At 38.5% G+C, this 26,918-nt stretch overlaps 1 protein-coding gene across 3 annotated transcripts in view; it reads right to left on the bottom strand.

Annotated features, from left to right (window-relative positions):
• The window catches only part of CDC14A (cell division cycle 14A), a 102,100-nt gene that overhangs the window by 56,815 nt on the left and 18,367 nt on the right, over positions 1-26,918 (bottom strand). For all 3 annotated transcript variants that reach the window (XM_067538369.1, XM_067538367.1, XM_067538368.1), the window contains exons 4-5: positions 18,031-18,123; positions 4,635-4,714 (exon numbers count right to left, since the gene is read on the bottom strand). In XM_067538369.1, the coding sequence (XP_067394470.1) occupies positions 4,635-4,714; positions 18,031-18,123 (173 nt within the window). The remainder of the gene's footprint in view (positions 1-4,634; positions 4,715-18,030; positions 18,124-26,918) is intronic.

Genomic DNA, 26,918 nt, shown 5'->3' with positions numbered 1-26,918 from the left:
CAGGTTTGCAACTGTAAAAATGTTTTTATAGATCTAGTAGAGGGTACAGTGATACTTTTCCAAAATATTTTGCTGAAGCAGTCTTTAAATGAAATGATTGCTGAAGTTCTAAGCTGATTACAGCCTTTTTAGGTTATTGAGTTAAATGTTTCTCAGAAATCAGTCTGAGACACAGATTTAGCATCCCCTAAAATAAACTGTTGATCCTGCAACCTCCAAGCTATTTCAGGATGCAGTCTTTTGCGTGCAGAAGACATTTTAAAAAAGTCATAATACCAAACTTCCCCTAACTAAAGAAACTACATGCAGACATCATTCTTTACATCATTACATTGAGAAATTCTGACATTTTAAGTTACTTACACGGGGATATTCTCTATCATGAAAATATCATCATGTCAAACTATTTGGGCAGAATCTGATTCAACACGCAATGAACACCACTGAGATAATTCACAGAAAATTTCCTTTAAGGAGGGACTCCCCTCCCCATTGAAAGTGTCTCTTCCTGCAAATACCAAAATTCAATCTTGTCCATAAGACTAAATGTCTGAGTGAATGGGGAAAAACATGAGCCAAAAATCAAGGACTGGCAACCCTTCTAGGACTGACTTCTTTCCCAGCCCACCTGAGAGAAGTGAAGTGTTCTGGGTATCTATAGGATAGTCTCTTCAGAATCTATATATTTTATACGTACATATTACCCCCCCTCCACTCTACAATATATATTACAGTTCCAGTCTCTTCCACTATCTGCTGATAGCCCGATCTCCATGTCTGCCTCCTCCTCCCCCGGCTCCCAATTCATCCCCATCTCCAGCTGCCAGTCCATCTGTCCTAACCCCAACTTGCAGTTCCAACTTCCCTCTCCGCTGTTAGACTCCAAACAGCCCCTTTCCTCTTCCCCCACCGCTTCTCAGGAAGGTCTCTCTCGTCTCCTCTGCATTCGACCCAGCACTGCCGGTCCACACAGCTCAAAAAAGCAACTGAACGGAAAATCCTGTTCAGCAAGGACAAAATCTTCAGGAAAATATGTTGTGAAGCTCTAGCAAATCTCTAGAGAGAATGTGCCTGCAATTTTTCAAAGGCTTATAAAACTTTGCCAAATATGGGTGGCTTTTCAAAGTAACAATAGAAAGCACATCCCCAATATAAAGCTCACGTCCCTGCTACAAAGCAGGGAGGTGTTAGAGCTTCTCAAACAAAAGGTCACCAGAACTTTTTAACATAGGGAAAGCATTCCCCGAAGCGTTGTTCTTGGAAAACACCTAAATCATTCTGATCACCCCGCTGAGGCTGAGTATGGAAAAATTTCAGCCCATATGGCTAAACTTCAGCACAGTTTAAGTAACTGAAAACAGGGTCTTATGATTACCCAACACTTCACAAGCAATGCTACCAACCCACCTGTAACACAAACACACTACAGTTGAAATCATGTGCAGAGCAATTATATTTGATCTACTAACGAGGCCATCATATAGATACCCAGAGACATCTTGAATGGGGTGAAGTAGATGAAATGTTTGTCCCTTAAGGGAAGCTATGAAGTTACTATATTTTCCATTCTGGATCATATCTCTTCCACACTAAGACATCTGGGATGTATTAAGCCCAAGGAAACTTAGTAAGGCATAAGAAAGAAAGAATTAAAAAAAGGATTCCACATCCCTAAATTTAGTAATACTATTTTAAGATCACTGCTTGGAGAAACCTCATGGCAAAGATATTTCTGCAGAGGAGCGCAGGTCAAGCTTTATCAAAGTGCCAATTGATGACCAGGTGACAGATTAACAGATTTTATCTGGGGTAACTGACAGTCTGCCTGAGCAGAAGGCTACTAATGTATTGACTTGCCTCTGATTCTTTCTGGAAACAGTTTATGTATAATTGATATACTTCAGTGATAGCGGATGCACTTGATTTACCTATGTATGCTGGCAGTGGATGCTTTTGGGCCCAGGAGTGGGAGGGGGAAGAAATTGAAGTTCTCTTGAATTGATTGGTTCTACAACAGATTTTCACAGACTCTCAAAGGTGACACATGCTATGGTTTTTCCTTTGGGTGCTGCAATTTTGGAGAAGAAGAAAGAATGATTTCTTGTGAAGTTAATCTTGGTTATAAATGACTTTGTGATCAAAGAACTACTTTATCCTCATGGACGGTATCCTAAGGCTTATCTCTTCTACGAACAGAGATTTTTTGAGATTCTTCTTGCTAATACGATTGTGACCATGAAGCATGTCTTTTTGTAAAAGAAATAGATAATTAAATGCCATTAGTTCAAATGAAGGGGTTACAAGAACTCGTAGCACTGTGGACAGAGCTCAGTAGGAAAACATGCCTTTTGGTTTGGATAGGATGAGCTACCCTAAGGAATTTTGATACTATGATCTACCAGAGACGTGGTGTTTGGAAGAGATGTAGAAAAGCAGGATGCTCTAGGATAATAATTATGCCACAGTAGCTCCCAGACCCAATTGTGTGAAGTTGATTGGAACCAGATGCATTTCAGAATTGGGATAGCCTATTTCTGGACAGCGGCAAGCACTGCTGAATTCATTCTGATTACCTGGACTGGAAAAAAGTGTTGGTCCATTCCTGGATGTGGATTTCCCCTTAGTATTCTGCGTCAAGATCTTACCCATTGGATAACTGGATTTTTTTTCTGGTATTTTTTTTCCTGTAGTTAGGAATGAAATGAGCTTCTATCTTTATAACAGTGTCTTAATAGTTTCTTGTATTCCCTGAGTGAGCACTTTCATTTGTTTCTCAGCCACTACCTTATTTTTTTTCTCCTGGAACAGAATTCTGTGAACCTGGAATCAGAGGATTTGCTTTGGATAACTGATCTGCTGTCAGAGCTTAAGACAAAGTTGGCTTCTGGTTACTGAATTGCTGCCATGGTTCTTCCTGCCAGACTCACAGAGCCATTCACCAAAAACCCAGAAACTAGGGATCTTTAAGTAGTCATTTGAATTTGTCATGGATCTTGAAGGTCACCAGTTTTCAGAATGTTTGTCTGTGGAGTTTTTGGTTCAAATGGATGAGTCACAAGAGTTTGTTTCTGCAAAGATAACTGTATCTCTATCACTGCTGCACTAATCTTGGGGACTATGACGACAGTCTATGTTCTAGGATCCTCTAGAATTTCAGAGCCTGACAATTAAGCCTCTTTTCTTTGTCTGGAGTTTCCCACTACTCCCTAATGATTTCTTCAAAAAGGAGGAATGAAAGGGGATTGCAACTTATTTTATAGTTTTGGAAAGGAGATATTCATCTTTGGATTTAGCTTGCTCATCCTCTTAGGTTGGGTATCTGTGACCAAGCACTGGCATTTGAGTATAAAAGTATAAAAGTTTCTTTATGCGGTCAGCTGAGTGCCTCTTTATTAATTTTATAAACAGTAACAGCTTAGCAGCATTTTGATGCCAGCAGCTCAGCAAACTTTTTGTATTTTTGGCAGATGTCTAAATACAAGGTGTGTACAAAACAGCTCGCAAAAGCTCTGCTCACTGAATTGATGCCAAGTACTTTTAGTAATGAAGTCATCAAGATGTTTTTGTAGCCACAATGGTCCTCAGAAAACCCTATTTCATCCAACTATTCTAGTTTTTTCCCAACTGTTTGTCCAAGAGCCTGATTCAAGCAGACACCAGCAGAGAGATGGCAGTTTGACTCTCCTCCAGTGAGTGGCTGCAGGAGCTAGCACAACCCATCATGCACCCGAGGCTACACTGTGTACACAGCCCTAAATTCAGCCCCCCTTTCAACATGCTCTGTTGAGTTTTGCAGGCACATATTTGCCCTGCAAATGCCTCCTAAACTGCTACGGAAGAGGCAGAGAGGTCCCTTTGAATCAGAGGTATTCCCTAGGGGAGGAGATCTAAGGCTGCCTAGTGGCCTCTTGGAGCCAGCTGGCACGTAACAGCCTACCAGAGTTGTCATGGAGTTGTTGTGATCAGAAATGGGAGGGCAGGTGGTCCATACAATTCTTGTAAGGTGTGGTCCACACTATGAAAATTTTTGAGAATCCTTGCACTGTATTATGTACACACAAAGCAGGGGTTAACTCTCAATCTCTCACTGCAAATTTATCTACACTGCCTCATTTAATTTATCCATAAAAAAATGGAAAAGAAAACAAGTAATTAACTCTGAGCTGCAGTGTCCCCTTTAAAATGGGGATAATATGCACCTGTGTAAAATTAATTTAATTGATAAGTCTACTTATACAGTAGATGAAATGGATTAAATGGATTGAGATGGCTTCTGTTACTTGCAAAATTCGGTGCACAACATGGAAAATTTTAGCAACAAGTTATCTTTCCAATAAATTAATTGTGAATGACAGTGTTGTCAGAGTTAATTAGAGATGCATCAGCAGTGATTTTCTCAGACTGAAATGCATCTTAAACAAGGCTCTCAATCCAAATGGATTTATTGTTCTATCTTGGAGCAAATGTTCTCTCAAAAAGTCAAAGAAGAATTTCTTGGGAAGTAATCTTTTTGTAACCATATGATTTTTACATCATCACACATTCACCACTTTTAAAAAGCCTCAAGAAAATTTACTTTTGGCATGTTTCAAAGTAAAAATTTCAACAAAGTAATATTTCATTTGCAGACATACCTAAATGGAAGATATGGTGGATTAGATCCAGATAAGAGTGCTCTGTATGCTTCTTCTGGTGATTTCTTTAAGTAAATTACCTAGAAAAAATGCAACCAGCCATTAGAAAACAGCCACTGGACTCAACCTCAAAGTAATCCTTAAAAAAATAATAATCAAATGATCCTTTGTACGATATATTTCTTCTGATATTTTAACAATGATCTGTTTTTGTCATCTTGATTAGCTGTAAATTTATTCTTTCCCCCTTCTTACATAAAAATTACTAATTTCCTCACAACAGGAAGCATGCAATTCAGTCACTAAGCACAGACAACTCATTGATTAGGCTGTTCACTACCCATAACAGATCAACAGACTTTTTTGGGATCTCTTACAGCAGCCACCAGCACTCTAGCTATCTTCCTTCCTGCTTTGGTTTTCACAGGCCATGAGTAAATCAAGGAAACCCATGAAGTCAAATCTGGGAAAGATGACCTGTGTAGAGGGGCCACATGATTGATACTTGAGGATAAAGGAGCATTATAAAAGTTTCTCAACATCACTGATTGAGTGATTTAGGATACAGATGTCCATGTTCTTCCTCAGAGTCTAATGGAAATATTCAGGTTCTATTAATTTCCGAAGAGAGACCCTCAAAATAGATCTATTTCCTTGACAAGGGAGATGCTCCTCAACCTGAAATCAGAAGGAGCCAACAGTTTCGTCCATGGCATAGTTATAGTTTCCAAATTCCTCACCTTCAATTCCAAGCCAGACACTACCAAAAGAGTGTGTCCAGCTCAACAATATAAACCAGCCACCACTTGGGATCATCTTATAGTTATACAATCCTGAGCTGGATCACAAGACATGTTACCTATGTGTATGTGATGTCACTAAACACCATCAGCCTCAGCACCTCTATGCCACCGCAGTGAAGAATGCCAATAGCTCACCCAGGGATTCTGCAGTGCAACAGGGCAATTAGAGCACCAAAACCAGCCCTGAATTAATTCTCTCATGATGTCACATCAAAGATGAACACACTATCTGAGCCAGTTTTGGAGTGGGAGTTTCTCTACATTTCAGGCTGAATGTAAGCAACATGATCTCACAGCCTCCTGCCAATCACCCTTCAGTTTATGCTGCACTACATATCTAGCTGGCGACAGCTCTGTCAGAACAGGTCCAGCAGTATTTTCAAACTAGATCTCTAATAATTGCAAACTTGGAGGTCTTATGTTTTCATCAAATCAAAGATTTTAACTTTACTGCTCACTGACTTTGCATTACTCTTACCTCAGGGGTGTTGCTGGAACAACTGAGAAGAGCAACAATTTTTTCTTCTCCTCTTTTACAATGTAGCTTAGCTTTTATATTAAAACTAAAATATAAGTAAGCTGTATACACTACAGGAGTTTTTGCAGTATGTTTTTTTTGGTCTCTTCATTAAGCAATGTTGAAATATGGGTCTGTTTGGTAAAGTGATTGTGAAAATAGCATTGTAAAATTTCTTAATTGTCAGTGATTGAAAAACAAGGCAAATAGAAACTTTGGCCACATGATGATGTCAGAAAGTCCCTGGCTCTTTATCTGGAGGAATCTGGAGAAGCAAGGGTAAGTGGACCCAAGCACCATCATTCCTCCCCTTTTCCCTCACTGAAACCAATGGTCTAAATAGAAATCATAACTCACGATTAAGGTCCTGTATATGCCATGATTTCACAGATGCAGTGTCAGCCCTTGATGTGACATTGCTTCAGAATCTAAGTTTTTCTTTTTTTTAAAGTCTCTCTAGTCTTTACAGTTGCAAAGTTCATCTTGACAATAAGAATCAAGCATGCTGAGGCATCAATATCAGAGCTGGCATACAGCCTGAAACAACAGACAGTATGAACTACCCCACTCATCACAGAAGGTTGTGAACCTTGAATCTTAAAGATGGCAACATTGACACTGTTAACTATTTCACTGCTGATCATTATAGCAGAAATATCCAGCTGAGATGTTTATAACATCCCAAGCCTTCCCAGGTCCTCAAATTTCCCCTACCAGGCTTATTAAACTTCTTGAAACCCCGCAAAAACCACTCCTCATACAAAACCCTGACAATTATGAGAGAGTTATGGATTGCCAACAAAGTCAGCCATACTGAAAAGATGGGGGCAGTGCAAAATAATTGAATTCAGTATCAAAATAAATAGATGGAATATTGGACTGATGGCGTTATTTGTAGATTCATTTCAATAAAACTTTTGTTTTTAGAATATCTGAAACTATAGCAGAATTTTCCCCAAGAGTGCCAGAGAATCCAGAGATCCCACTTCTGAATTTAAATTCAGATTGTTGCAGAATACAAAAGGTCTTGCTTCTCACACACACACACACACACACACACACACACACACACACACACACACACACACACACAATCCAAGAAATGGAGGCAACATAACTCTTCCGCCCCCAGTCTTCCATCTCTCTATTCTCTCACACACCCTTGTCTACTGTATCAGCATTCACAGCAAAGAGATGTTTCGTCTTCTGCCCTCAAGGCCTTTTCCAAGGGCTCTCTTTTCCCCCCACTTCCCAGGAACTTTGTATTTACAATAGAGTGCAGGGTTTGAAGCAGAGTGTCTTAGCACCAAAGGTTTTCCTCCAGTGCAGCAGTTTAGCTATATCTTGCTTTGCTTTACATTGGAGTAGGGACATTCAAATGCAGTTTAAACACCTGCTACAATCCTGTCTAACATCACCATGGAAACATTAGCAGGGCAGGTTTTGGACCAATACTACTAGTGTGCACCTTATCAAACCTACATTAAGAAATCACCAGAGTGAAATTAGGGTACGGAATAGGAGAAAGAAAGAAGAAAGAAGGGTACTGGAAAATTTTGAGTTGGGAGGAGGAAGACAAAATATAGGAAAGAACAACAGAGGAAGACATACACCATCATCTGCAACAGGAAAGATGAGAGAAGTGAAGTAAAGCCACCAAGAAGGGGAAAGAAGGTACGGTAAAAGCACAGGAGCCAAGTCAGAATTCAGAAAATAAAAACTGTGATTGACAATCACAATTAGGTACAGTATACAATATACAATAGTTTTATTCCATTAAAATATAGGCACCAAAGCTCAAAAGAGGTGAGGCTTTGCAAGAACAGATATTTTCACCATAGCTAATGTGTTATGTACATTTTTCAAGTGCTGTTTGTCGTCTCTCAGGGAGTTGTGCGCATGAGGAAACCCTCCAAATCTAACCTGGAATCTGAAAGTGAAGGTAGGCTCCTTCTGGCTCATGCACCGTCAATAAAAAGATTCTGCAACTGGAATTTAGGGATAACTTGACCATGAACAGTCATTTACATAATCCACCTCACTCCCTCATAACTGTGTTGACTGTGCTGTACCCAGAGTAGTCAATGAGTATACAGACCGAACTCTGAAAAATGATTTCTTGGGGGAAAAAAGGCATTTAATAGTTCTGTTCTGAATTCAGAATACAAGGAAACATTACTCACGCTGTTCAGTAACTAATTCTTTGAGATGTGTCCCCCTGCGGGTGCTCCACTTCAGATGTGCATGTACCTCTTGATCTCTTGTTCAGAGATTTCTAGCTAACAGTGCCCGTGCCTCGTCATAGCATGTGCCCTATGCCTCGTTGTAGCAAATACTGAGGCTATACAGGGGTGCAAAGGTGAACTGCCCTCAGTTTTTTCTTTACTCAGTGGAACAACCATAGGGACATATCTCAAAACACTACAGTTACTGCACAGGGTAAATAACATTTCCAGAAAATGGACACACTTGGAGGGTCCATCACTCACTGGTATAGCCTCCCGGCAGTATTGTAGCCTAGCAAACCAGGCATGCCCTACCAGGAGAGAATAAATCTCCTGAGGGAAAACAATTCTCTCACCTAAAACTAATTATATAAACTCTAACGAACTAACTAAACCAACTAACTTGGGTAGAAAATGGGATCAAAGAAAAGTCAAGTACACTTTAGACAGACACACCTGTGTTCCGTCTTGGGCCACAGCATCAGAGAAGGAACTGAGGTCAGGGCGGTTCGCCCACACACCCCTACATAGCTTTGGTGTCTGCCTGGAAGAGGAATGGAGTGCCTGTTTGGGCCGAACATGCATTGCTAGCTAGAAATCTCTGATCAAAGATTAGAGAGAAGCATGTGCACCTGAAGTAGACGCTGCTTAAAGAAAAACACCACTTCAAGAGTTTTACAATATAGGATTTCTTTCCCCCTCCTCGGTCACAACAGAAATGAATGCTGCTGCTACTTCAGAAAAGTTTGAAGGTAATGATACTGAGTGAATGCTATGTTTAAGATTGCAAAACAGTTTGGATTTGACCTCTGTTTTCACTCCCCCAACTTCCTGAATAATATTTTATTTGATGGATAAATCTTTCCGGGTGTGGGACCTTGTACATGCTAGATAATGACATGGTGGCCACAAATCAATTGTAAAGGAAAAATTCACAGCTGCATGTTCTAGAAGATTTTCAGAGGAGAAAGGGTAATCAGTAAGGCAGGCTTGCAGAACTATTTGCCCAGGATATTTAAAATAGCGTCTCTTGTTTCCTCTTCTCCCTGTCCCCCATTATCTACTTTACTCATAGCTACTGAACACATCTTTGCATAGGCTGCTAACTTTTCCTGAGAATTTTAAAAAGCAGCTTTAATGCAGTTTGGGGAGATGTTTTGCTTGAAGCACAAAGAGTTCAGGCCTCCAGCTGTGAGTGGAGTGAAGGACTCACTGCTTGTTGACCCCCAATTCAGGAAGTAAACAGCATAACAGGCTGCTGCTCCGACTGCTAAGATTAATAGCAAGTAATCTCTCCAGGCTTCTAAGTAGTACTAAAGAAATCATTTATATTTTCAAGTGAGGGATGAAACCACTACAACTCAAAATTTTAGTGCCTTACTCATTGGCAGATGTATGAGCATACTTAGCACTTAGTTATTATCCAATCACTTCACCATTATGCAGTTCCTCCCCTGCACTGCCATTCACAGTGGTTCTTTTATTTAAATTATATATTTACACACACACACACACACACACACACACACACACACACACACACACGCACGGATCCAAAAATAATTATAATACAACAAAACCTAAACAGTATTAAAATAGTTTTTGTAAAAGAACTCTGCCGGTTTGCAATTTACAAAAAAGTTCCTTGGATCCCTCAGCACAGCATGCTACTCTCATTAAATTATCCTTATCTTTTGCTATATTATTGTTTTAAAATAGCTTAGGAAGAACAGAATTTGTAATGTATAACCCTAGCAATGAGCTACATAATAGAAAGAAAAAATTTGAATTAAATCTTGGGGAGGGGAAAAACCAGTACATTCGGGCATCTACCAAGGCGTTTAGTAAATCCTAATGCAATCCAGCCCAGTTTGTGATGTCACTGCACATATTCACTACACAGTCTGACTAGTTCAGATATTCTCAGGCTTTTATTGAGAATTTGTATGAAGGAATGGGAAATATCTAAGAAGCCCCTGCTTTTTAGAACAGGAGATTGACACAATAAAAGTTCTCTGTTTTATGTGAATTAAGTTCAAGATGTAAGTATTCAAAATAGCAGTATTTTTGCATATTAACACACATACGTTTGGTAATCCTTACAACAATTGCTATGGATAGGGCAGGCATATTACAGATAGGGAAACTGAGGCACAGAACTGAAGTGTTTTGCCAAAGGCATGCAGTGTCAGTTGTAAAACCGGGATTATTATGTTATAATATTACGTCAGAGGAGATATTCCCATATTAAACTATTTTAACATTTGAGATGCATTCTAAAGGAAAAGAGCATGAGATTGAAAGTCAAGAGGTCATGCTCTTTTCCTCTGGAATGCATCTCAAATGTTAAGATAGAGGAGATATTCCTATATTAAACTAACATAATATTTCTAATAACTATTAGGCTTTTTTAGGACAATACATGTACCAAGTCAGGACACAAAAATGATTACCACCGGAATCCCAATCCTAGAATTTCCATTATGTATGTATGTGACTATTGCTAGGCTGCATGGTATGCTTCTGGACTAGCAGTATTTATCCCCCAGTAAAACGTATCTGGCAATCTCAATTTATTTGCCAACAGATATCTTTCTCCAGCACACAAGTATAGCATAAAAGCTACTTAAAAAAAAAAAAAAAAAAAAGAGAGAGAGAGATCCACTTCTGGAAAAGAGGAGATAGATACTAAATGTCAAAAAAGTAGAGCATTTATGCTGCAAAGGAAAGCTAATGCTGTACATTCCCATAGTCGACTGTGCACCAAACATCACTATTTACATTCATTGTAGTGTACAATGCAAAACAATTACACAATGCTGTTAATAGAAAAATGAATATTTTTTCAATTCAAGGGAAGTTATGGAAACCAAATTTCTATGAAGTATCAATTAGAACTATTTATTCAGCTGCTAAAAAATATTACAGCTATCAGGATACCAACATAGAGTGGATCAAAACTCTGCTCATTTGATTAATCATTATGCCAAAAATTTATTCACCAGCACTTAGCTGGGAGTCAGAATAATTCAAAGTAGGAAAAAATGTGTGTTTCCATAACACATTTTCAAGTTTAATACACAGCTATAAAAATTCACTCTGGGATGAACTAGGCAGGTCATAGGATACTTTTGTACTCCTTAAAATTAAACTTGTTTTTCCAACATGAAAGTTGCTCAAATAATCTATAAGGAGAACCAACATTTCACTATTTTAGAAGCTATAAATTTTATTGCGTTTTTAATTAGAAGAGTAACTAGTGTGCATATGAAAAAAATCCCATTAAAAATGTAACAATTTTTTGGTCTAGTCTCACTGATGTAATAGACCAACCTGTTATCTGCACATCAGTGATCAAAGATTTACAACATCAACCAGCCAAAGGAATGATAAACCACCAAATTATTTTTCTAAGAGAATATCTGTATCATGTATACATACAAGCCCCGGCAGCGTGTGGTGACAATCAGAAAGGATTAGATAGGATGGTGAACAGAATAGCTTGGGACAGGTACTCATTTGAGCAGAGACTGCCAATTGTACCAGACTGCACAGTAATTTTCCGGGGTTCTTCCCATTGGTACATTTTAAAATGCTCCACTTGCTGCAACACTTACATGTAGATTTGAATTCAGCATAAATACTAGAACAGCAATTTTAGAAAGTCCAAGATCACAGAATCACAGTCTGGATCAGGGGCCAGCTGCATGCGTGCAGGGGCACACACTGACCTATGTAGGTCTTCAGTGCTCTGCCAGGGGCTCTGCAGAGGCGCTTGATATCCTCCCTACTCCAGATTCCTTAACATGAGTTTCTGTGGTAGGTACCAGACTTCTGGTAATAGGGGATTTTTAAGATTTGCAAGGAGTAAGTTCTCATTCCAAAAAGTATCCAGGCTGCTCTCTACATTGGGCCTCTACCATGTTGCTCTCTACCAGTACTGAGTATCTCTTTTTAATACGATTATGGCAACAGGGGAAGCTGCTCCATTGAAGCAGCTGAGCTAACATTTTTTTTAATATTTATTCCTGTATAGAATATTAAGCTTTCCATGTTATGAAACAGTATTTAAAAAAACTCTGCTGCTTTCTTCTCAAATTGTTTGCTAGGGCAGAAAACAATCCTGTAACAGGTACCAGGGGAAGGGAAGGGAAGAGAAGAAAATAAAACAGCTTGGTCCCTCCAGAACTTAAGGGCCCCCTCTGCTGGGACTGCAGAAACATGTGGGAAGGTTGGGGAGGGGACCAAAATGGGAGAAGAGAATGACGTTTAGGGTGTAATACAGAAGGGAAGGAATAAAGAACTTCACCTCACCTTACAAAAAAAAAAAAAAAAAATTGAAGCCCTGAGTACAGAAGGTTGCATAGTGCATAAAAGGGAAATTTACAAAGCTATTTGTAACCACTATAGGGTTACAATATACAGTTTAAACATAAAACTATATCTGAGGTAAAAAAAAAAAAGAAAGGGGTTTAAGTGCCTGAAATATAACAAAATATAACCTGGCAGGAATATGCCATGTCCAAAGCCTCCAGAGCAGACTAGACCTCTCAAAATCTAGGTCCTACTAAAAGTCATTGGGGAAAAAAATTAAGATTTTTTTCTATAAAAAGTGTTGATAAGTGTTGATCTAGCCAGTTGTTAAGTTATCTGGTAACTAAACTTAAACCAGCTCATTCTTAAGGTAAATATTTTAAGAGACTCTTAACTTATTTTGAAAAGTTCCAGAGGGGTAGCCGTGTTAGTCTGTACACAGCAAAAACAACGAGAGTTTTGTAGCACTTTAAAGACTAACAAATTCAATTTCTGCAGGCATAAGCTTTCATGGGCTGCAACCCACTTTGTCGGCATCTGACGAAGTGGGTTGCAGCCCACAAAAGCTTATGCCTGCAGAAATTAAATTTGTTAGTCTTTAAAGTGCTACAGAACTCTCGTTGTTTTAACTTATTTTGAAAGGTTTCTAAGGAGACCTAAGTTTTCCACAGATCTAATCTGTTTTACAGGCTCAACCATTACTAGGAATAACAACGTATAGCCTCAAGATGGCAGTAAATGGAAGCTACTGAAATAGTGACAGACTGAGCCGACATTTTTTTAAATATTTATTCCTGTTTAGAATATTTAGCTTTCCATGTTATGAAGTAGTATTTGAGAAGAAAGCTGCAAAAGTTTTTTTTTAAAGTTGAGATTTCTGGCTCAGATGTGAATTTCCATCTTTATAGAGTCATATCTGCTACCTTTTCCCAGTGCGATTTCTTTTCATTTTGTTGTTAGGTTAAGTAGTTTCATGCCCAGTAGTATTCACCACTCCTTACTCTAAAAAAACCACTTTCAGTAATATGGTTTATTGATTGGCTTGTTTTGCAAAGAAGTCCATTTATAAATAGATATTGACCAATGAAAGTTTTTATATTTTTAAAATTATTTTTATAACATCCAACTGTACGTCAGTATTTCACAAAACAAATGGCTGTTGCTTGGGAGAGTTCACAATCTCATTTTTAGGAATAACATTACTAGTAAAGGTATCAAATATGGGAAGGGATGACACGAGGCTGAACAAGGGCAAGAGCACTTCCTAGCTTTGTTTTTCTCAAAACACATTTACAGCAAGAAAAGTGACTGTCAGCTACACAAAACCATTTAGAGAATATCATGATAACAATTGTGACAATGAAATGAGAACATTTTCTTCCTTAGTACTTTAGTGAGTCCAGCAACAGGCTGAATGATCTAAATCAGTGTTTCTCAACCTTTTAAGTAGCAAGTACCCCCTAACTTCTGAAAATTTTAATAAGTACCCCAACACTCAATTTTCCAGTCTGAGAAATAAAATATTTTTCTCCTTTCTTCCTTCTCCCCTTCCTCCACATAGAAGCAAAAGTCAATGCCAGCCAATCACTATGGCCTGATAGTGGGGTCACGTGGGTTCTCCTCACACAGGCGGGAACTTGTGAGGCATGAGCAGGTACAAGTGGCCCGCCAGAGTGGATAGCAGCGCTCCCCATGGCCGTCCCCAGGGGGGTGCAGGCCTGGGGCAAATCACACTGCGTGGACTACTTGCCTCCCAGCTGGGACCTGGCCAGAAGCACTAGATTCATGCACTAGCATGAATCTATCATGAGTGGGAGGCATACTGTCTGCTGCAGTGTAGACATACCTTCCCCCTTTCCTCCCCCAATACCACCATCAGATGCTCTGATCTTGGGTTTCATCCCTTTGGACAGGTTTGGGGTGAAGAAGATTGGAATATGGTTTATGTTTCTAACATTTAAGGGAAGTGGATTGGGGCTAGAGTTAAGAGACCCTATATGTGGGAGCATGGATTTGCTCCCACTGTCTTGTCCCGTACAGGAAAATCTCATGATATCAGTAAGAAATTCAGATCAATATTTTCTTCACAACTTTGGGGGGTGTACCCCACTTTCCAATCTCAATGGGGATGCTGATGACTGAGGTGATGCCACCCTCTTATGTGCAAGGAAATACATTTGGAGATTAGAGGAGGGAAAAACAGAGTCAGTCACAAGAAAGTGGTTTGTTTTGTTATCCAACTCATTGCAAGACTCATGGGATTAGTGTGAAACTGGGTTTCTCCCATACTTGGGCCAGACTCAATTTTCAAATCAGTGACAGAAGTGCAACTGAGGTAGTGTGAAGTAGTGTGTCCCCTTATTGTTAAGAGTGGGATTCAAAATTGTGGTGGGGGAACAATTGCCTTTATTTGGGGCATGATACTGAGATGGAGCCTACACTGACAATGACTTGCACTGAATGCCTATACATGATAATCCAGCTGCAGACACTGCATATTCAGTGGCCATATTAGGGGACATAAATGACAGAACAATGCTACTGCATATGGATATCCAAAGGTTTGTGATCGGATTTGTATCCTGGATCTAGGTGACAGGGGAGAGAAGATTGTCTTTCAGGTGAGCCCCAGCCTGGAATGAAGATAGGACAGATGTCTGTGTACGGAGGGCAGCACCGCACTTCAGCACATCATGCAGGGATGTTAAAGTTCCTCACTGAGGTGGGTGCTGCAGACAGTGCAGCTGACAAGTCAGAGTGCTAACATCCATATTGCTGACAGTTCTCATGATACAGCTCAATAGTTCATGGCTAGAGCCCCCATGAAAATTTTTATAATTTGTTTTATATTTCAGGAATTTCTTATTTCATTTTATCCGTTAAAACGGTTGTTTCAGTTCTTTTTATTACATTTACATTAAATACCTCAAAATGACCATATATAAATAAGCACAGCAAATAATAAAATTACGTGACTATAGATAAACTAGGATTTAAGTGTTATTCTAGGCCAGGGGTCCCCAAATTTTCAGCTGCCAGGGCCATATCCCTCCCTCTTGCTCTCATGGTGGGCCAGAGTGCTGGGCCCACATCACGTAGGAAAGAGGTGGAGCTGGGAGGGGGCTGCGGGCCAGTCAAAATGTGTTGGCAAGCTGGATGCAGCCCACAGGCCGTAGTTTGGGACCGCTGTTCTAGGCCTTGAGAGACTCACCAACAGCTATCACAATTAGCCACACCAAAACACCCCAGACAACTCCTTAGGGACCCCTCCCCTTGAAGTTTACCTAGTACTGCAGCCCCTCAAATAACCCTCATTTCTTCATCCCCACTGAGAAGCACCACAGATCTTCCCAACTTCTACTGCTTCCTTCTTCAGCCCTGATGCAACCTCGGTTCCCACCTCCACAGCGCTAGGGAGCCCTCCTTCAGGGGCCTACCACCCTTCTCCTACGCAACTTCATCCTCCCCAAAACCCCACGAGCCCCATAAAACCCTCCCTTCCTTAAATATTCTTCCCATCCCTTGTCCCCTAGAAGGACAAGAGACCCCTTCCCTATTCCCCCTTCTATGCTTCCCTCTCCCCCACTGGTCCTGCCTTGGGGAGTTGGGTATGAGGGCATCATGATGACCAAGGGGCAGCTTGCCCAAATCGGAGTGAGTGGCACTGCAAGCCCGTGCTCCTTGTCATAACACCCAGACCAAGGAGCCTGAGCCAGGCCCAGCCCTATGGGACAGGAGCTGCCACGGCAGCAGTAAGTTTTTACTTTTGTGGAGTTTTTGTTAATATTTTTTTGTTTTATTTTGTGGTATTGTACAAATGCAAAATACATGAGGCTCTATTTCCAGCCACCATGTGGTCGATGGCTATCTTCATGTAGCTGGTCACTCCCCTAATCTGAACTAAAGTGTCTGCTTCTATGCATTCAGAGTAATATCTGGAGAGAACAGGAACCAAAGCCACACCTTCCAATTGAATTTAGACCAAGGGTATGAGAACTGCTGGGAATGCTTCATGCCGTGACCTGTGCTTTGGCCCCATGTCCTTCTCTGGTACTCAGCTCTGTCTTTGCTTAAGTTTGCATGTTAGTGAAGCAGATACAGCTTTAATTTATAGCATCTATTTCAGAAAGCCACATCCTACCTCTTTTGGAGAATAGTTTGTCCTCAGTTTAGTGTTCCCCTACTGAAAGAGATTATAATTACAAGTTTGTTGCTTTCTTGGAATTCGGTATCCAGTCTTGAGTATGGATGCAAGGAGAAATTACTTACCCTGTGCAGTAATTGGTGTTCTTTGAGATATTACTTCCTATGGGTGCTCCACTACAGGGGGCATAGGGCCTACGTGTACCTGAAGCAAAGCTGAGCACCTATAGGGACATTACTGTAAGAACATCACATTCTTTCCAACCCACAAATACCTTCAATGTGTCTAAAGAGTTTGATCGATTTTTCATGACAACCCCTTCTCGTGGTTTAACAGATCCACAAATCCACTTTGGGGGCAAACTTGGCAATAAGAAATCATAGGATACTCAGTTTTAAAACCAAGCTTTTAATGTTAAAAGTAGCATTTGATTAAGTGAATGACCTGGTAAATTTTACAAGAGTTCACACTTAACAGCCACTACCACAACTACACATGTAAACAAAAAACCCCTCATTCATAGGTCAGATCTTCTTGCTCACTCACATACTGAGATCATAATACTCAATGTGTGACAATTTCCTAGGTGAAAGAACAATTATTTGCAGATAAGGGAAGGTAGATTGTAAGGGGAAAGGCTCTAAATGAAACACTTTTGCACTAATGGTTGTTAAAGTTTAATTTTCCATTCTTAAGACTTCCTTCAGAATTCTGGGATAGTGCCATTTGATTACCTGTTCTGATTTCCCTCAAAATATATGCTCCCTGCCTGAGAAATGTACAAGTTTGATATTCATATTAAACTTTCCTGAAGTGGCAGCAGGAACAGATTAATGTAGATACCGCTACAGAAATAATTCACTTACAAAAGATAAGCAATCAAATACCCCATTGGAGCAAGAAATACCAATTGTTAGGAGAATCTATTACTTATCCTCTAAAAAAAGACTAAGATGTTTTCCCATGTATCTCATGTACTGTATAAATGGCATATTAATTCAATCAGGATCTGTACACGCTCAAGAGTAGTGGAAAGAAATTTACAGTGCACTTAGTTGTATTTGCATAATAAGTTAAAACCTGTAATCATTAGGTATTCATTTAATTCAGCTATAGCATGAACATTTTTGGATACCCATTTTAATTACTGATTACATAAACAATTCATCCTGAAGTTAAATTTTAAGAGAGCACCACAGGCTACTACAGAAAAAGCAACTCCATCAAAGTTATAACTACGCCTTGAAGAAACAGTACAAAAGAGCTAGATTACAGAAGACTGAATGACAGTCTCACTATTTCACTGAAGTCTATGTTTAGCCACAGTTTTACATGGCAGCAGAAGTGTCTGTTCAGGGAAGAATAGAGATGTATATAAACAAGCGATACTTACCGCATATGAACCTATTAAAAATGCTGCATTTGCTCGTTTCCGTTGATCAAAACTGGTATAATGGACTATTTTCTTTCTTGATAGACTGAAAGACTGTTTAAAGAGAAAAGAGAGGGATGGTGTCAGCTACATTAATTACAATAAGACACAGGGCTTACAAAAAGCAAGTGCTTTTAAAAAAGCCATTTTTAGTTTGATAAAAAAAAAATCTAAAATATTATGGAGGTGGGTGAGGGAATATCTTTTATTGGACCAACTTCTGTTGGTGAGAGAGAGTACAGGAGACCAGGCTCTAACACAAGCCTGTATGTCTAAACCACAGTTAAACAGCTCAATTGGCTCGCAGGGCTTGGGCTGAGTCAGCTGGCATGGGCCAACCAGGGGTTTTTAACTGCAGTGTAGACATACCTGTAGCATTAAGCCTAATCTTATTTCCAGCATTGATTTTACTAACCCTTCTAAAACTATCTAAAAAGCAACAGTTAAAAAAATAGCAGAGATGAGGAGCTAAAAGTCTCAGTGAATAAAAGTCATAGTGAATAAGTTTTTTCGTTTTGTTTTTTTTAAAAACCCAGCAATTTTGTTCACACCGATTCTCTTATTGAAAGGAAGACCAATGATTGTAAAGTTTCAACAAGAATGAAAATCTCAGAAATCTGTAAGACTTAAAACCAGAAGTGCTAGTTAAAGCATATATGAACCACAGCGATGCTGTTGTGATATTTAATTCACTCAGTGAAGTAGTGTTGAATCACTGAATGTATAATATTGATTTTTGTAAACTGCCATATTTCCAATAAATTGTGTAAGCTTCAGATCACAATGCACTTTTCAGGCAGGTACACATGAATTTTTACACTACTTCTGAAAACATTTTAAGCAGTGTTTGAGGAGACTGGATTTAGAGGGAGTGAGTTCCTTGACAGAAACCTCCCTTAGTTTCAGCACTGAAAAATTTTGAGGAGTATTGCACACTAGTAGAGACATTTTGCAACACTGTAAATTAAATTAATATTTTAGTTGCTGCTTGCCATATTCACTTTTCATACCTACTGAGCTGCAGAAGTGTCTACAAGGGTTCATATGAAAGCTTTAAATAACAAAAAAGAAATTTCTCTAAGAGAAACCAAAAATAGCCAGCAAATTTAAGAGAAACTTATTGTAATGCATACATCAGTTTCTTACTTCTATTCTTCATTGGAATAACCCCTCTAACAGTGGATCTGACTGTATGTCATGATAAGCTGGTCTTATTCCCCACTGCTTCCACAGAAGGATAAACAGTGTGATTTAAATTAATGTGACTGGAGTACATCTAAATGGGACTATAATCCCTCTAAAAGTGGGGGAGGGGCATCTTTGCTGATTACAGCAAGTCATGCTTGGAGACAAGCATGATCAGCTTTATAGTATATGCACAATGCACAACCCCATCTTCTATGGCATTCAATGGATATTAAAGTCTGACAAGTCACACCATTAGCTTAAGAATACAGGAACAAGCTTTTTCCTTATCACATTGGCATCCAGCATGCCATGACTATGATTAAGTCTACTATGGTCCAAATCAGACAAAATTACAGTAATACTGCCACACAAACTACTGCAATTGTATTTTATTATCTACATCTGTTATTTTAACTAGTTTATAGCAACAATTTATAGTTCTTTTGAACTACAGTTCTTTCTGTGCTGTACTTTTGAATTTGCTTGTTTTAAAGTAGTTTTAAATATTGTTTAAGTAAAGGAGGCTTTTACATAACTATTAAAAAGCCATTTCAGATTAATTTGTCCTCCTTTTACAGGGTGACAGTAATACTGCAGTAATACACTACTACTGGCAACGTTGTTGTACAAGGGAGATGTGTGGGTTTGTGTGTATGGGGGGCAACACACCTTCAAATTCTCAGAAGCATCTTTGACCTTTAAGATAAACTACTGGAATATAGAATTTTTATTGCTTCTATGCCATTTTAAAAAAATGAATGGAGAGCTACACTTTAATCTCTATGGACCCAGATTGATATATTGTACATTTAAATCAATTTTTGATAAAGCTTAAAGCTTTAAATAAGATTGAAAACTGGTATAGAACAACAGGCATGAAAAACTCATCATTTATAATAAAGAAAATGGTGAAGGAGATTTACAAGATAAGCATTTGAACTGCAGATTCCAGTAGATTCAGAAATCGGGAAATCACTGGGAAATCGGGAAATCATTAAATATCACAACCTTGCTATGTAAAATCCCATTCATTTAGGAACAATGACAACCAGTACTAGCTGAAATGACACTGTTGCAAGAGCACCAAACTATGTACTTGCACTTAAGAAGTTTCAATTGTGTAAATGTTATTGTTCAGCTCAATTCCAGTTTCACCCCTATTGCTAAAGTTAGAAAATAGATCTACTTCATTTAATGTATATTATATTTAACATATTAAGCTACTTAGGCCCCAGTTGGCAAGCTGATCCATGTGGGCAGAAACTTAAACACACGTGGAGACCTCTGAGGTCTGTGGATTTTCACACAGGTCTACTGCTTAGATCTGCTTACAGGGCTAGGTCTTTAGTTATGCTGAACACTTACAAATAATTTATAGTATTTGCCAACAGAATACCAATAGTTTTAAATTTACATATGTAAGCAAAATTATTCAGATTATTTTCAGTTAGTTTTTTGAAGTCTATTTAGAGCCACATACCAATTTTTTTAAATATGTAAAGAAAAATTTAATATGTATAATACAAGGAACTAAGAATGCTCTTCCTCTGGTTTCCTAGGATATCACAATCTGGATGTAATTGTAGTGAAACTCATGAATATCAAGATATATATCCAAAAAAACATTCTTAGTTAACTAACCTTTGCCCACATTATAAATAAAGAAGCACTTTTGTAGCAGCTGAAGAATCATAAGAATGAAGTTACTTATTTTAGTAATTTAACTATAGAGTTTTTACTGTACACAAACTACCAGGCTTATTTGACAAAAGTTTCTCTCAGTAAGGATACAGAAGTCCACTTAACACAACATGACAACAGTGAATTTCACTGTGAACTCTGGAATATGCTCAGACTATTTTGAAGTTAGAGATTTGTCTAACAGGAAGTCCTTTTGTAATATAAAAAACATAAAAAGTAACAAGCTAGTTCTAGTTTTAAGTGAAGAAAATCTAACCATTCATTTACACAACAGAAACCCAAAATCCAGATTCCCAAACATGTTCATACTGTTCAATTATGTAGAAATCCAAGACAGACCATAAGCATTACAAAAGAAAATGCTAGAAGTTCTAGAAATTCTCATTTGTGCTGTTACTGACTAGATTAGCATTTCATTAGGATTGTCACTGGATTATGTCACAATATACTATCCAACTGATCTGGTGTAGCACTTGCATTGTTCAGCATGAAGGTATTGCTATGAATTTAAACAGAAAATTGGATTACTATGAATTCAGATAAATCTAAGCAAAGTTTGCAAATGCTCATCTATAAATAGTTTAGAGTATGCAGCCTGTTCCTTGCTAAAAATAAAGTTTGCTATAACAAACATTACTTGCAATTTTATGAAGTCAGATTTATTTAGCAGAACAAACAGTAGTACAACATCGCATGGTTACTCTATTTGTTCTTCACTTATTTGAAAAGGAGCTTCCCTGAACAATCAAGCTCCACAATATTGCAATGTTAAAGTGGGTTAAGCATTTTACCCAAGCTCAATTTCAAAGAGCAAACAGGATATTATGATCAAGCATTCTTGTCTTGCTGTTGATTACTCAGAAGCACATCATCTCCATAGCAATCAGTGATCAAAACACTACAAATGAAACAAAGGTCAAACTCTGACCATCCAGCATAACCTCTCAGTGCTTTACCTCCTCCAATTTTCTCAAAAGAGATATCCTTGAATAAGTTCTCTGGCTGTACAAAACACGGTTCACTTTTTTAAAATTAACCACCAGAATATTACCATTGTTTGCTTTTAAAATGTTAATGTGCTTTGGACTCTTTTCAAGCCACACCTTAAAAGAGCAGAGACTTTTCTCCACACCTCATTTAAAGACTAAAAATAGTCAATTGTTTAAAAAACCACACACACTCACACCCCCATGCACATAGCTGAAGTACAACTTCTCAGGAAGCCATTTAACTTATTTAAAGTATGTTAGTTATAAACAGATATGCTCCCACATACTGTCCATTATACTGAATGGACATGACTGTATATCAAGGAATTTAAAAAAAAAACCCATAAGAATAAGGGAATATGTAAGTAAAGACCAGTATTTGCATTGATGGAATGTAGCTGTAACTTACTAAGTGTACTTAATTTGTATTTCATTTGGGGCGAACATTGTGTGTTTTCTGAAAGGGGGGATAGATATCACTTTTCAAATGTTGATAATTTGTTGCAGTAATTTCCAATCGGAAGAGTTTAACAATACTGACATTTCTATAAACTCCTCCATTTCCAGGTTGGATACAAGGACTAAGGCTTTGTCCCTATTGTACATGTAACAGGACCCTCAGTCCCACCAGCACTTGACGACAGATTCCCAGCCTAGAGACTTTGTAGGAACAAGAGTGTTTCCATGTCTCTGCTCCAAAGGCAGCTACCCCTCATGGGAGGGAGGTGTTACAGGTCCCCACTCCTCAAAGATTTTGCCTGTCTTAGGTGGAGAGAAAGCATGGTAATTTAGTGAAGAGATAGCACACCAAATTAAGACTTCAGGCTACAGATAATCCAAATAGTAGGAGGATTGCCGAGAGAGTAGTTCGTTCTTTCCATCAGAGCAGTTCCTAGCCTGTTGCCAGAAACAGCCTTCTTCTTTGGAATCAGCAGTTGTCTCTCAAATCTGTTCACCTGCCTCTTCCTTCAAGCCATTACAGTGAGTTATTCAGCATAACAAATGTCTCCTGTTTTGATAAAATATTCTGCTTTACAGTTTACCTCTGCTACATTTATTGTCCCTTTTAGGAGATTATAAACCCAGCCTTAACATTTTTAGCTCATTCTTCACCCTTCACTGGAGCCTTGAGGTGGGGCTCCTAGAAGGGAGACTAGGGCAGTGAGGTAGCCAGAGCCTGAAGCTAATAGCACTGCTAAAGATAGCTGGTTGATGCTGCCTCCTTTGCCATCTCTGGGAGGGGAAGATGACAAGAGGGATAAGAAACAGAATGCTGAGCAGGATAAACCACAGCTGCATGCACTGCAAACAGCAGAGTGATTACATCTGAGAAACCCATGGGGTTCTTACAGAACTGTCCTCTAAAAATCAAGTTGACTAGTGTGGAAAAGACATTTTATTGCTAAATAAAAGATTAGTGCACTTTAGATTATGTTGTACTGGAAGACATGAACAAACTGATTCTAACTTCTGATAAAAGATTGCACACTGTACCTTCTTGATTTCACCCATTTGACATACCATACATTTAACACACTAGCTCCTAACCCTCTTTTCTTCCAGAGCACATGTAACAAAGAGGAAGCCATGAAGTTTCCCTTATAATGCACATTACACCTGTATTAAGGTTTTTATATTGGCAACCATCCCCAAATAAAAAGATTGGGAATGGTGAGATCCCTAATGGAGGTTTTTTTTGTTTGTTTGTTTTTTTGTTTGTTTTTTTTTGAGGCAAAGGTTGTATGTGGAGTAGGATTTATTTAAACCAATATATTTTGTTGGAGATACTTATTCATAACCCATTATAGCCTTGTCTGTTACATGCAGAATGCCTAAAGTCAACTACAATGGTAAAAGTCAGTTGTGTGGGTTGTTTTTTTTTTTTTTTTTTTTTTTGCACAAACAGAATAATATTTGAGTAAGACGGACTAGTAGCTGAAGTGGATAAGACTTCTAACATTTTCCCTAATAGAAACCTAAAACAAATGTAAGAATCTGAAGGTTTTCCACTTCTCTTTGGTGCAATTTTGAGCAGGTGGGGGTAATAATCACATTTTCCACTTTCCCATTTGTTTTAAAAAGGCTACTTACTCTATGGCCATCTCTTCTTAGGAAGAAAGCGTGGGATACAAATATTTAACTGGACAAAGTATTTAAAAACAGAAGGCTCACAACAACAAATAGCCAATATATTAGCTACTTGTTTGTTACTCATGTAAGGAAGCCTCTGTTCCAAAGGCTGCTACTAAGGATTAGTTCACACACTGTAATCAAAGCACCACTGCTGCTTACTATAGATCAAAACCTAATCCCTAACAAGGAAATTTGGATTTGACTTTTAGATCTTGTCTTGACAGGCAAAAAGGGTGCATTTTTCAATTGTTAATGCAACTGAATTAAATAAGGAAAATAATTTATTCATATCTGAATATAGGTGAAACCACAGCAGGTTTTTCAGAAGGCTTCTCATTCCATTGCTAGCTCTGAGCACTCAGCAGCTAAACACCCAGAGATCTGTTGAACATATCTTCTACCCATCTCCTTGCTGGTCATCCTCTGCTATGATGACCCACTACCACTCCTTCCATAATGACTTTCTTGAGGTTACTTCCATTTCTATGCCTGACATGACCAAAGTACATAAGTTTGTGTCTTTTGACTTCCAACAGCAGATTCTGCTTCTCTCCAATAACATTTCTAACAAGCATTTGTCTTCTTTTCCATCCAGGAGATATGCAAGAGTCTTTACCAGCACCACACCTCAAAAGCTTCAATTTTCTTCTTGTCAGTAGCATGAATTTCCCATGATTCAAATCCATATGTCATGATGGAAAAAATTATGCCTTTTACCAGTCAAACTTTCATGTATTTTAAGATGCCATGGTTTTTCCAAATGTTCACTGACTCAGCCATTGCTAGTCTTCTTCCAATTTCTTCTTAACAGTCCTCTTGGTTGGATATGTATGATCCTAGATAATTGGATTCCATCTACTGCCTCTAAAATTTGACTATTAATCACTTTATCCACGCTTGCATCTTATTTTATACATCATGTGAATGTACATGCATTTAGTCTGCACCTCACTAAAGGAGGGTTCATATCCCTCACTGTTTTAACAGATTCCAAGATTCGTTGTATTATATCTGTGTTGTAGCAAAGAGCATTTTGTCATCAGTGTATCTATCTAAAGTAGGTTAATAAGTGTCCATTAATGGAAATCCCAATTCCATCCACTTTGTCAAAACCTCCCAGCTTGTCTCATAATAAATTCTGTGCACATGTTGAAAAGACTTATGAAAATTATATAAAAAGTGTGTGTGGAGCACCCTGCTCAGTGAAAAAAACATTCACTGTCTTTTGCTGCTGTTCACACTATAGCCTGTCGATGTCAGACTTGCAATGAGAGTTCAATGAGGTGCTTTAGAACCTCTGTGTCGGCAATATCCTCCAAAGGTGGTCATGTCAGATGGTACTGAATGTTTTAGAGTAGTCAACGAAATACACAATCAATTGGCGATTATAATCCCTGCATTTTTCAATGATGTGACAGCTGACTGTAATCTGATCACAAATGCCTTGACCCTCTCTGATCTTAACACAATTGAAAAGCTCCATCAAAGTGTAAGTTAAACATGTATGAAGGCTAAAAATTCAGCCAGCTAATATAGCTTCAGATGTATTAACCTGTGTCTTGATCAAGCTTTCACAGTGTGCTATGTTAACTCATAGTATTTAACATGATTTAAAAACAAAAAAACAAAAAAAACCAAAAAATCCACACATACACTTTTTGCCTATTAAGAAGGAAGACTTAAAGAGAGCTCCACTAAATAATCCTTATTTTATTTATGCAAGTTCTCAGAGCCAAAGATTGCTTCCCTGATCCCTCTAAGATTTAAGTAGTGTATTTTGAGGATCATACTAGACTGCTTTCTCCCTCCTGGAATTACTGTCAAGAACAGTTAGATAAGGTGAGGAAAAGAGATGTAACAAGTTTAAGACTCGGATACAATGTTGTTAATGGCTGAATTTCAAAAGAGGAAAAATTTAATACAGTACATGTAACATATAACAAAAAGGGGGACTACTTTTAAAAAAAAATAACCCCACCACCACATACACTGTATAAAAAATTAAGAGTTTTTTAAAACAAACAAACAAAAAAAAAAGCCTTAGTCCTACAGGAATTTCTTGTCATAGAACAACTAACTTCAGGTTCAGTTATTTCTTAAAATAAATCATAAAACCCTTCCATGAACTAATGCCAGCATCTTAAAGAAAATTTTTGTACAGCCAACCAAATGCTTAGACCTGTTAATTATGTTACGATTACCATAACAGTTCAGACTTAACACTCCCTTTCAAGGGCCTCACTTTCAGTCTCTACTCCTACAACCTTTTCCCCTCTGACTTCCACACTACCCTCTTCAGTCTGTATAAAATGCTGTGGTTAAAAATCTTTCAGACCTATCATTTTAACTATGCTCTTCCCCATATGAATCCCTCCACTGGCTCCCCCCTCTGCCACCATATCAAATTCAAGCTTGTCACAGCTGTCAAAACCCTACATAAACTCTCCGTCCCTGTTTATCTGCTATTGTCTTGCTTTGAATCAGACCACCAATTCTAGGATGACAGATCCATCCACCTATTTATCAATTGTTTAATTCCATTCTGCCTTCTGGCATACAATGTCTTTCCTGAATTTTAATTAAAAGACTGCTACCCTCTCCACGTTTAAGTCTCTTCCTAAGACCCATTTCTGCTGTGCTACATATGGAAAAGATTCACTGACTTATACCAACAAGACTAGAGAGTGAATGCTTCAACTTTATTTTGCCAGTAGCTGGCTTCGGGCCATCTTGGGCCCTCAGCTAACGTATTTTATCCCGCTTTAATCAGTTTGTTTTAGATTGAGTACGCCTCAAGACAGGGCTGGGCCTTCCCTTTTGGCTGGAAAGTTCCTAGCA

The sequence above is a fragment of the Emydura macquarii genome, unplaced genomic scaffold, assembly GCF_026122565.2.
Source record: "Emydura macquarii macquarii isolate MOO-44397 ecotype Brisbane River unplaced genomic scaffold, CSIRO-AGI_Emac_v2 contig_480, whole genome shotgun sequence".
In the NCBI taxonomy this organism is placed as follows: Eukaryota; Metazoa; Chordata; order Testudines; family Chelidae; genus Emydura; species Emydura macquarii.
Note: the sequence above shows the minus strand (reverse complement) of the source record. Positions and strands in the feature narration are given on the sequence as shown.